This window comes from Ambystoma mexicanum, chromosome 10, assembly GCF_040938575.1.
Source record: "Ambystoma mexicanum isolate Mex_15411 chromosome 10, UKY_AmexF1_1, whole genome shotgun sequence".
Taxonomy (NCBI): domain Eukaryota; kingdom Metazoa; phylum Chordata; class Amphibia; order Caudata; family Ambystomatidae; genus Ambystoma; species Ambystoma mexicanum.
In genome coordinates, this window is record NC_090932.1 from 857680791 (window position 1) to 857693038 (window position 12248).

General features: G+C 43.3%; 1 protein-coding gene across 10 annotated transcripts in view; it reads left to right on the forward strand.

The window, feature by feature from the left end:
• GPR160 (G protein-coupled receptor 160) overlaps positions 1 to 12248 on the forward strand; it is a 606153-nt gene that overhangs the window by 86759 nt on the left and 507146 nt on the right. For 9 of the 10 annotated variants that reach the window (XR_011276091.1, XM_069618554.1, XM_069618555.1 and 6 more), the window contains exon 2: positions 8616 to 8658. The exons of the other annotated variant lie outside the window; for it this stretch is intronic. Coding sequence is in view for 2 of the 9 variants with exons in the window: in XM_069618554.1 (XP_069474655.1) it covers positions 8645 to 8658 (14 nt within the window). In the remaining 7 variants the exon portion in view is untranslated. The remainder of the gene's footprint in view (positions 1 to 8615; positions 8659 to 12248) is intronic. 10 annotated transcript variants of the gene reach the window in all.

Consider the following 12248-nt stretch of genomic DNA (forward strand, 5'->3'; position numbering starts at 1 on the left):
CTTCTGGTTCTCGCTCTTGCCCATTGATGTTTGGGTAGGATTTATCCCGGACATTCTCTCACTGTTTGCAGGGCATCGTGACTGACTCTCTGGAGATCTGCTGCGCTGGGATACTCTTTGGCCACAGTATTTCTATTGGAAATTGCCATACAACTGGTATTTCACCATTTCCAATCCTCATCACATATTTTCTACTCTGGAGAGAGGGGCCGAGTTTCAGTGGGTCTAAAGAAAACACGAATCAGAAATAAAGGGTAAAGACATTTATTTTGGCTGGATGTGTGTGAGAAATACCAATGGGTACTATTGGTATCAACTAGAAATATGGGACACTTGTTTGGTGTCAGGATGGATTAGGTACAATCTCTGGGATCTAGTACCCTGCGTGCTTTGTTGCAATCCAATCCTTGTGATCTAGAACTCTGCTTCTTTCATGAGAATCTCCTACAAGTAAGAACCCCCCCCTTATTTTGTGTAATTGTTAGACATTGTTATTCTTACCCTCTAGCCATAGCTTCCCCTATTCACCCAACTCTGATCCATTAAAACTCTCTACCCATCCCACCAGCAAGTATTTTTTTTTTTAAACCGTGCTTCATTTTATCAGGCCATGATATTGTCACCTTCTAGGGTTCATCCTCCTGGGCCGTTAGTGTTTCTCAAACTTTTAAAAAGCCCAGATGATATCCCCCTCACCTACCTCCCCTTCCCTGCTCACAATGGCAAGGTCTCCCTCCTGGCCAAGCTGTGAAGCTTCTTGGTATGTTTCCATACCCTGCTGTACCCCCCCACCACCCCCTGAAGCCGCTAACAGAGACGGTGTTCACTCTTGTCTGGACTATTCCAGAGAACTCTCTGGGTCAACTGGTGCACTACCTGGCACCTGCTCCTTAGCTTGTATTTGTACATTGCATTATTTGTTTATAAAAACCCTTTCGCCAATGCGCTGCCCATAAAGGGGGGTACAAAAAATGTAGCAAAACAAAAAGAACAATAAAAAAAAAACATACAACCTAGTAAAAAGTATGTGATTTTTTTTTTTTAAGATGAGAACAAATTATTGAATAAGAATATATGGATCTAATGTCTAGGGGCTGTGCCTTCCACTGTCTGGGGGCAAGAAGACCAAGCACAAAAAACGGGATTGGGTACGGGGGTTGGGGGGCTGGGGGGGCTTATGAACGATTAAAAGAAAATTGACTCAGATCGGAGGGACCGAGATTGGATGTACAATGAGACAAGCGTACAACGATATAGTGAGGCCTGTCCATGTAGACATTTGACAGTGACGCACAGGAATTAAAACTCTACATGAGAATCAAGGGCTAACCAGTGTAGAGAGTCAAGAGAGCGAGATCTAGAAGAGGAAGGAGGAATAGTGGCAAACGTTTGGATAGCAAAATTAAAAATAGAACACAGAAGGGTACACAAGAAGCAGGAAGACCAAAAAGAAGACGGGGAACAATGATCAAGACGCGAAACCAACTAATTTAGTGAGAAGTTTACAAGGATGAAAAGTGAGAAACGGGCAAACTATGCATATGTTAAAAGGTTGAAAGTGACATGAGCGTGCAATATTAGAAATGTGTAAGGAAAAGGAGTGTGATTGGGTCGAAGAGGATTCCTAAATTGCAAGCTGCAGAAGTAAAAAGAGAAGAGGGAGGAAAGTTTAATAGAGGGGGGGGGAGGAATAGGAGGAGGGATGGTAGAAACAGGAAAGAAAATGATTTCAGTTTTGGAAGCATTTTAGTGTAGAAAGTAAGCATGCATCCCAAGCTTAAAGGGAAAGAAGACGTTAAAATTGTCGCATGAAGAGAATCTGAGAAGTAAGGAAAAGAAATATAACGTCATCTGCATAAAAGTGCAAAGCGATTCCCACTGATGAAATTATAGAAGATAAAGGAGACGTTCATAGAGCAAAAAGAAGGGGGACCAAGGACAGAGCCTTGAGGAACCCCATAGGCAAGCAGAAAGCAGGGTGAGATAGAGCTGCCTCAAGAAACAGAATAAGATTGATTGGACAAATATGACTTGAACAAGGAAAGGACGGGGCCAGATAAAACCACAGACAAAAGCATCGATGGAAGAATACAGTGGTCTGTGGTGTCGAAAGCAGCTGAACGAACAAGTAATATGCAAAGTTTAGAGTGTCTAGTGGAAAAAAAGAAAATTTGTGATGGAAAGAAGAGCCGTTTCAGTAGAATGAAATGGTCATAATCCAGATTGGGCTAACGGAAGAGGAGAGTTGGGATCAAGATGGGAGGAAATGTACCACCCCTTCCAATATTTTAGAAAGATAAGGTGGCAGAGAAATAAAAATAGGACGATAACTCGAGAGTGAAGAAAGATCCCTCTTCTTTCTGACTCCTGTTGTGTCCTCTAATGCTGAGCCCTGATCTCTAGCCCCGACTAGTTGGATATAATAAGTTTTAATTGACTATTCTTGGCTTTCTCTTTTATTTGCAGAAAGTTATTTTCAAGATGTTCTCCCTAATTTTACTAAAGTTTAAGAACAATGGTTCCTAGCGGTTTTGATAATTGTGCCCGATAAATGCTTTTGGGACCACAGGCTTATGTGACGTATCAGCCATTTCAAGTCGGATAGAAGTTGTCTGCTGGTTGCATGGCTCCTATGTGTGGGGCCATTGTCTCTGCAGTGCTTTAGGACCAGTTAGCAATTCCTCTGGAGAACAATGAGCAGTTTTATGTCCCTCCCACCGGTCTGCACAGGGCACAGGTGCTGCCCAGCATGTACGTGGGTGCGTATTTTTGTCGCATAGCTGTAATCCTGCAGAGAAGGGAAATCTGGGTTTCGGGCATGGGTGGTGGTAGCGGGCTACTCTCCAACCTTCACTTATTTACCAGGGAAATTGCTGCACAGTTAAGCAATTAAGTAGAAGGTGAGCTAAGCAGTAAGGCAATGACCTTTTCCCCGCACAATTGAATGACACAGTATCATTTTTTTTTATTTGGAACAAAATACAGTAGGCATTGAGACCCGAACAGGAGCTCGGGCAAATCCCAGGTCTACCTCCTGCAGGTAGCTCATTTATTGGTGGGCATTCCTGGTCCCCAGAGCCACTGTACTACAGGATTAACATCCAATGCGAGTGTGTAACAGGCTGTATCTAAGTATGTCGCTGTGGTTTCTGGCAGGCATTAAATTGACCGTCTCCTTTCTGGAAGTGCTGTCTGACATGTGTTCTGTGCTTTTATGTTACGTTTTGACTGAAAGTTGGCTTTGCCAAAGTATTGCTATGTTGTGGAGTCTTTTCAGATTTCTGTAAGCATGCAAAGTAGTCTAACTGGCAGTTTCCTTCCTTTTAGAGAATTCATTCAATAAGGGTTCTGCCTGACCCTTTTAGGTCGGCCTCCTTCACACTGTGATTAGATTATTCTCATGGTACTCCAATCCTTCTGGCACCTCCCCACAGACCATGCTGGACAGTCCCAGACAGTCTTTGTTTTTGTCCTTGTTCCTATTTCTTCTGCATTGTCAGTCTTTCTCAATCCTTTGTCGGAGCCTTCTTTTTACAATCCTTCTCTATCCTCCTTGTTTACTAAATCCTCACATGTCATTCACCCCCACAACTGCATCTCTCTTCACTGTCTAGTCCCCCCTTCACTTATCCTCCATCAGTTTAAGAGTGTCTTTGTGCATTTACCCAGAAAATGTTTTCACCATACAACCTCCACAACGGTTACCTTGGTGCAGAGAAAATGGAAGAAAACATTCACAATCACTGTAATGGAATTGTCGGTTCCTCAGAGATCACACCCAGAGCCTTTGATTTGCACAAAGTCCAGGGTTTGGGGGATGAGAAGAAAGTGATGTGCTGTAAGAACCAAAATGGCTGAAGAAGTCTTTCTGTAGCTTTCTAGCCTCTTACTTCACTAGACCCCCTCACCGCTGCATGTTCTAGAACAAAGGGTCTCTGTTTTAATGGTCTTCTTTACAAATATTGACCTTTTCTCACGCAGCCTTCTTTGCCTTTTCCAGCCGTACATCCTGAGAAAGCCACCGTCTGCTCCTGGGAGAGGTGTCAGAATCCACACTAGTACAATAGGTTTCCTTAGTGTAACTATACCAATGTGTCATTGAACAGCTTCAAAGGCAGAAGACTGCAGCAGGTCTTCCTTTTGCCTCTAGGTAAATCGAGTCTGGGGGAGGGGGTAGAGTATGTCAGCAAATCCACCTTTGGCTGTTTAATGTAATCCCTTCATGAATCACTATACATCTTTTAATAAAGAAATAATTGTATCTTTACTTTAGCACTGTCCCTCCCTAGTTTTAACATGTGGGATAGCCCTGCCACCATATTCATGAGGTTGCCAATGAACAGCTGAAGTCTGTTTACCATCATATGGATTCCTGTTTTAATTCCAAAAAAGGCCATTATGACTTATAGATCAACCTCTTTTGTAGACACGCCAACAATAACTCCTTTGAAGGGACTCCGGACTCCTAGCACTTGTGTGGAAGGTTTGACAACCAGAAATGTGTTTCCAATCCACCAGGGTGCGTTTTATTTTTTTAGTTTGATCTTTATTGAGATTATGAGAGTGAGAACAGTATTATAGTAACAGTGCAGATGACAAAAAGAACAGTCATTTTCATAATATGGATGAAAGCAATAAGAAAAAGTACTAATGCCATGGTGATGACTAGCGGCAATCCTTATACTGCATACTCTGCATGTAGGGATTAATTCTTGAATAATAGACAAACTGGGGAAACGGACAGGGGGACAAACAAAAAACAGTGGGAAGGGAAGGGGATGCTCACCAATGTGATTCCTGGGATTATTGATTTACAAACTAAGAAACCTGATTTCCGATTTATAAAGAGAAAATTGGTTCAATTATAGCTGTAGCAGGTGAAAAATACAGTCAAGAACCATGAGTAGACATATTAAAGTGGTCCTGTAACGAATGAAATGTGCCCACTTGGCATTGTACCTAGGTATAGCATAGAAGTAGGTAGCCATACAATGTTCAATTCTCTGCACATGGCAAATGTTATTCCACCATCCCTTAATGGAGACATTTTACAAGTGTTTCCAATTGGCGGTGATTAGCTTTAGGGCAAGTGCAATGAAAAGATTGTAAAGCGTGACAGATGCCTCTACAATGTTAACTTTGGCAGCAAGACTGCCCAGGACAACATTCATAAACGATAGATGGATATTGCCAATAAAGATTAACTAAGAAATCTCCACACCTCTTGCCAGAACTTGAATATAAAGGGTACAGTCCTAAAACATGTTTTAGGCAGCAGGGGCACCTCCACAGGACCATCACTTACTGTCTGCACCAATCTTAGATTTAGACAATTTCAGGGGTGGTAATGAAGGCTCTATGTGTAAAGAAATACAGGTTTCTTTTAAAAACAAAGTGCAGCCTCATTGCAGCCAAAATGAATTTAGTTTTAGCATGCTGTTTGTAATGCTACACCATACATTCCCTCACTCTATAATAATTACGAAGGTGTGCCAGTAATATTTGGTTTAATGTGAAGGAGTTCCCTTGGGGCTAATTACCGGCAAGATGACTCAGTGGCTTAAACACTCATTGCTGTGATCAGTGTTTGATCTGCAGGTCGCAGGTTCAAATCCAAGCAAGGCCAACTCTGCCTTTTATCCGCAAGGTCGATACATGAGTACCAATTTCGATTGGGTGGTAATATATCTAAATATGTCCTATGTAAAGCGCTTTAGACGAAAGCACTATATTACAAAGAAATTGAAGGAAACCTACATGAGAAAGTTACTCAGTTTCTGCATGTGCACATTTCCTCCTGTGTCTACTTTTATGTCTGGTGCTCTGTACACTAACACTGTCTGGAATTCCAATTACTGAGGACCAGCAGAACATTTACATGCAGTGTCCCCAGTATGGATGCTTGTAAGTGCAATTATGACCCAAGGTCTACCCAGCCGATCTGCTTACAAACCTATCAACATCAGTTTTTAAAACCTAGCACGGTCTGAAAGTGAGACTGTTTGGCAGATGTGACTTTCATGGCAGCATAGATTTACTTGAGCTCCTGAAATTTTAAAAATTCAGGAGATTCCCCTTAGCAGATGGAAAATGGTCCCAGCACCACTATTTGTCTCTACTGTGGGTCGGTCTACTCCCTTATGGTGTAGTCTGGGGACTGGAGACCCCTGGTATGAGAATGCACATGGGTCTTCTTGAGGCCAAGTTACTGTACTGCTGTGTGGACAGAGCTGGTGGGACCCGTCGTCATCCACCCTCTTGTTGACCTATTGGGTAGTGGTCTGGTCAATCCCTTGTCCCACTCCCCTCAGAAAGGAGTGTGGAGAGTTCCTTCCCGCCACCCCATTGTATGGGCATTTATGTGTAAAAACTGCTGAACTTCACTCGTGCAGGTCCTGTAAAGTAAATGGTGTATTGTTTAATCAGCTGTTCTGACTTTAGAAGGATTCTGTGTAGGCCCCCTTTGCTGTTATCGCTATTTTACCTAACCTCACAAGTACTTTAGAAATGCATACCTTTTACAGTTTACTTCTACCTCCTACTAAAGAGTGCCTTTTTCAGTAAGTATACTGTGCGGACAAACGGTTGTGTGCTTGCGAGTTCACAAACTGTCCCTTATGACCGACCACCACGCTCGCCTGCTTGGAGTGAAGTCTAGCTGCTCTGTCTCATTACCAAGTTGAGTCGGTCTAACTTGGTGCTAAACTCTGGCCAGCCGTATAAGTTGGATTTTCTAAGCCCTCAGCAAAGGTCTAAAAACACTGAAAAATCTCCATAAAACATACTTGTGCAGATATTCTGGCTACGGCGCAGCCTGAAACTGTATCGCCAAAGTTGTCATCTAGAATAATGGGGACTTATCCTACACTTCCAAAGTTTACCAGAACTAGGTACATGCAGTGGCCAATGCCATAATGTAGGCTCCTGCAAAGGTCTCAACAAGAGCTGATGTACCCCACCTCCCCCGCAGCCCTGCTCACCTTGCAGCATGGTGACTTCACACAGCTTTGATTCCTGACCAAAGCAACTCTGGGTGTTTTTATTCTGGTTTTGTGATCCTGTTGCAGTTGCATTCCCTTCAGAAGCCTTTTTGCTGGCTTCCACCTCCTATAATAGCTTCCCAGGCTGTTCTTCGATTCCCGGGGCTCAAGCTTACATTATCACGAGTCTGTCTTGCTACCCCGTGCAGTAACCTTTTTATGGTGGCGAGACTATCTGTTGATGGCAGGCTTATCCCTCAAGAATTTCTGCTGTTCCTTCTGATCCTCTGTAAAGGGTACACTTTCTTTTTGCAGCTCATTGTGGCGCTACTGGAGTGGTGTACCATTTGACAAAAGAATAGTAGAGCTTGCATGCTCCCATTTCCGGTGTGTGAATCGTACCAGTCCTGTAGCTCTTTTCCCGTTCTTGGTCGTGTAGTCCTGTATTTACAACAGGAAAGCAAAACTAAAAGTATAAAAACCACACTGCGTGGAGGAGCTATTCGAACAAATTGTACGAAAGCCAACTCTGACCATTTTGTAAAAGGTAAACTTGTTAAATGTAAAAGTTGCTACTGCTAATTGTGTGACCCCTTTGGAATATCTCCCTCTCTGGGATTATTATTTAATTTAGACGTTGACTGGCCACAGCCTCTTTTTTTGTTTGTTGGTTGGTCCTAAGTGTATTGCTCAATTGAAACAACGGGTCACGATGATTTTCCTTCATTTGTTTGAAACCAAAGGGGGTGAGATGCTGCACTTGTAGAAAACCAGTTTCTGTTGTATGTAGCAGGTAATGTTACTTGATGATTTTAGCAGTTACATTTCAGCTGCTTAACTCGCCCTAATCCCCTGCAAGATAACAATCGATGACAGCACAGAGACGGGTACACTTATTTCGATTTCAAAATGTAGCAAGCCGTTTTTAGTTTTGGCTTTAAGGTGGTGCTTTATCGCCACTTGTAAACCAAAATAATGCGTTGGATGGCCATTTTCCTACCAGTTGACTGCTATGGCCTTGCTAATCCTTATGGCTATTCCCAGAGAGTTCCTGACGCCCACTGCCCAAAACACATCATCTGGGGATCTCTTTGAGCTAACTATCAAGTCTTAAAATCAAGCTTTGCACTCAAAGTGCCTGCCCGTGTTTTTTCAATGCAGTCTTCTGACAGCGAATGGTTTAATTGGTGATGTAAATCTGTTACCGGTTTAATAAAAATTGATTAACCAGGTCTGCCTTTAGCTACTTAATTTATCAGCAGTATGCATGGCCATCACTGAAGTCCTGTTAAAAAACCGCATCATCAAAGCTAACGATTTCAGCTTGTGTATCTGTGTTAGGTATTAGCCAGGCACTGCTATCATGTGCACCATTTTCAAGCTGCTACCATTAAAGGCCAGTTAATACCATAACGGCATTGCCTGGCAAATACCTTTCCCGTATCTGCACAAAAGCCCAAACTGTTGGCATTGTCAGTCCTTGTTGTTTCTTTGAAGTTGCACCAATTAAAAGCTAAGCACAAGTCAGTGTTTTGTGTTTTTTTTTTTTAGGTTACAAAGTTAGTTTTGTATGCACACTTTTTAAAATGCTTTACAGTGGAGTGATTAATTTGGTTTCTGTATTGCTTTGTGCAGGAAACTTCCACCATTGAAAACCTAGGTCGATGTGCAACACAAGGTGAGTTGTTTAGCCCACACTCGTTTATGAACTTGGTGTTTGTAGATGTACATTTACAATACCTAATGAAGGACGTGGACTTCCAGAGGGCAATCCAAGGTGAGCTAAAAGCAATCTGAGCTAAAAAGTCTGAGCTTGACTGCATTTTTAATAGCAACATTCAAGGGTATATCCTGTACCAAAATTAGAATTCCTGGCTCACCGGTACCAGCGCTCCTACATTGATAGCTTATGCCCCTGGCTCAGTGGGGTTCTTATTATAGATTGAATTAAAAAGCCTCTTCTCAAAAATGAGTCCCATTATGATCAAAACCTATTTGATCATGGCTCTGTTCGCCCAGATTTACAAACTAACGTTAATTCATGTTTACAAATCACCAATATGTGTTTCAAGCACTAGCTCTTCATCAGGGCGCTTAACTTTTAGCTGCTGCCTTGTGAATATTTCTGAAGAGAACCTAAAAATATTGCATTCTATTGTAATTGTCCCTTAATGTCTGTGTCTCTGAAGTTGAATTCGAGTTCAGGTTTGAAAGTTCCAACTACATCTTGAACATTACTGAATATCAATTCGTCGACCAGTGACTCTTTCACAGAAGTTCACACGGGATACATGGTCCATAGTTACTGCCATCCTTACTTTTGCTAGTTTATTTTATTCCCAGTTGGTAGCCTTGTGCATCATTGCGAGGCCCCATTTAAGATTGGTCCAGATACAGATCAAACTTCCAGAATGCCTTGCAGTGTTTAGCTGCACCAAGCTCAGATCTCAAGTTGCCTCATGTCAAGTGTATGTCACTCCTCCAGTCTTGTTTTTTTTTTGTATGTGTATTCTGTGCTTGTCACCCATCTATGATTAAGTGAGAAACTACAAAAACCTGAATCGGAGGTCTCATCGAGACGTATCAGGTGAGTGTAGCTCTATGAACCCTAATAACCTTTAAAGGAACCTGGGAAAAGAGTTCTGTCTATTAACTTTGTATGTGTGTCTGTGTATTATTTAAGCATTGGACCGGCTATTGAACCCGTGCTGCCCTGCATTGCCTTGTTCTAAAGAAGTGCACTGCCCCAAAACGATCATCCGTTCAGCAAAGCAAATATTCCTGAATCCAGAGACTAGCAAGCAAGATACAGTACAACCGCTCCCGTCTAATATAGTGCTTATTCCAGGTGTTTAGTTTGGTTCTTCGCATTTCAGAATTCTGGCAGCTCCAGGAACTCTGGTTCACTGAGATGACATTACATCCCCTTGCATATATACAATGAGGCCCAGTGAGGAACATTCATGAGAGGGCCTGGGTTTTGAGGTTGCACAAATAGATCAGTAGAGCACCCGTGGTCTCTCATGTAAGGCCATTGGTTTCCTTGGTCATTGTCTGGCTTGTATTCCTGCATTTAAAAAGAGAAAACGAGGCTGCATGTGCCCGACACGGGAAGGGCTTGATGGCTCGGCTCCTCCCATTTCTGTAGAATGCAGCTGGAGATGGAACTCCTCCAGACCAAATGCATCTGAAGAAATGAACCCATGAAAAGGACGCTGGTGTGCCAAAGGCGGGTGCATGTCACCAGGTGCTTCCGTGCACGGTTTGTGGAGGTTTCGGTTTGCGTTTCCTCTACCCAAGAATCGCAATAGCATGGGTGGCAAGAGCGGAAGAAGTGCTCGCTTGTTAGTTGCAGCTCCTTTTGCTGCAGGGAATCGGGAACTTTTCTTGCCCAGTTATTGAGTCCCACGCTCGCCTCCAAGCTTCAACTAATGGGGTGCGTTGTTTGGGGGACTTTGGAGAAGGACTGATAGCACTGAAGAGCTAAACTCATTACTAGGGTCAATTATTTTCTTCTTTTTTGAGTGGGGTGTGGGGGGGGGTAGTGGACCTCTAGTCCTATGGCATGCTCTCTCCTAGTGTGATAGCGGTCCTGGTATTCTTACTTTAGTGTGGCACAGTACATTTTGGGGGAGCACTGAACTGAAATATGGGAATGCATGTTCTCTGTGCATTATGTATGACGAGAGCATGTTTCATGTTTACGGCAGAGTGCATTTGGGTACTGTACTCCTGTGGAACATGTGTAGTGATGGATGGAGCATGTATTCTGGCGTTTATTTTCATTTGTGGTGCCTTCGATGGTTAACTTGATTTTAAGAGATGGCGCCCATCAAGAATTGTGCTGTCCTCCTGCTCCGAGTGGCAACTGAGTTCCATTGGGACTTGGAGTGGAGCATTTAGCAAATGCTGTGTGCGTGCGCCCACTTCTAGGCTTTTAAATGGTTAAACTGTTTAACAGCACTGTATGTGGCCTTAAGTTAGAGAGCCATCTTAAATTGGCACTGACAGGGTCATATGCTGGTTATAAATGGACATATATGCACACTCACGATCTACCCGTATGCTGTAACTCCTATGCTCGGTCCTACAAACGTGGTCTGTGGTGCTACTGCACCTGTACCGTAACCATGTAAGTAGCGCCTAGGTTTGTATTTGTTTATTATTTGTATCGCGCACCGAACCCTGTGGTAATTCGGGGGTTTGTGGGCTGCTATAAATGTAAAAATAAATACATTAAATAAATGATGGCAATTTCTGGCAATGTGACCGTGCAGGGCTGCCCATCGTAAGAGGGTTGTAGCTGGATATAAGGCTGCAGGTGGAATTTAATTAAAATCCATCCCTGTTGGCTTTTGTCACTGTTGGGTCACTCAGGGCTTTGGATGGGCAAGGGAACACACTCCAGTGTCCTTTTTCAGAAGACTAGTGCCTAATCCCTAAACCCTGGCATCTAGCCCTAGGAAGGGCTTCATATATTGGGTCCTGAGATTGCAAAGGTTGATTTGACTGTTCCTGTTTATTCTTTGGAAGAAAGTCTGTTCCTCTTGATTTCCCCACAAGAACAGGCCCCCTTCTAGAAAAGGGTGTGAGTGTTCCCGTTTCTTTCAGATCAATATGGCATACATTAGTACTCTAACTACATCCAGGGTTGCATATGTTCGTTGGGAGCGGGAGATGCAGCATCTGTCACTTGGGTTGAGTGGCCTTGTCCAATATGCCGTACTCAAGCCGCTCCCCTTGCCCCGGTCAGCATGGTTGGTTACTCTACTAAAGTGTGAGACTGTTTGTCTTTTTTGCAGCACCTTTTCATTTTCCACATCATGTTCCTCTTGCATTGAGCTGTAGACTGATGTCACCATGGATCTACGATGTTTCCTGCAGCAATTGGCTCGAGGCCCATTTGTTTCATTTTATTTTCTTTACGAAAGATCACCACAAAGAATGCAGGGCAGCCCCCCCTCACCTCCCGCAAACAAAGCCCCCCCCCCACCTGCATCCTCCCTGCTTTCTACACGCCTAAACCCAACACCCAACCTAAATTTGCATTGAAATGTGGAAAAAGAACAAATGGGCGTCGAACAAACTGGTCCACTGGGAAATGGGTTAGTTCCGTCACCATTGAAGTACACTATGTTGGGTATGTCCTTACAGACGTCAAACCATGCAGCCAAATTCTTCTATTGGGCCGTCCTTTCAGGGGTCAAATGCAGTGATGATGGAATGGTGCCATTTTGTCAGATGGTATGCACTAGCCGGGTCTCGTTT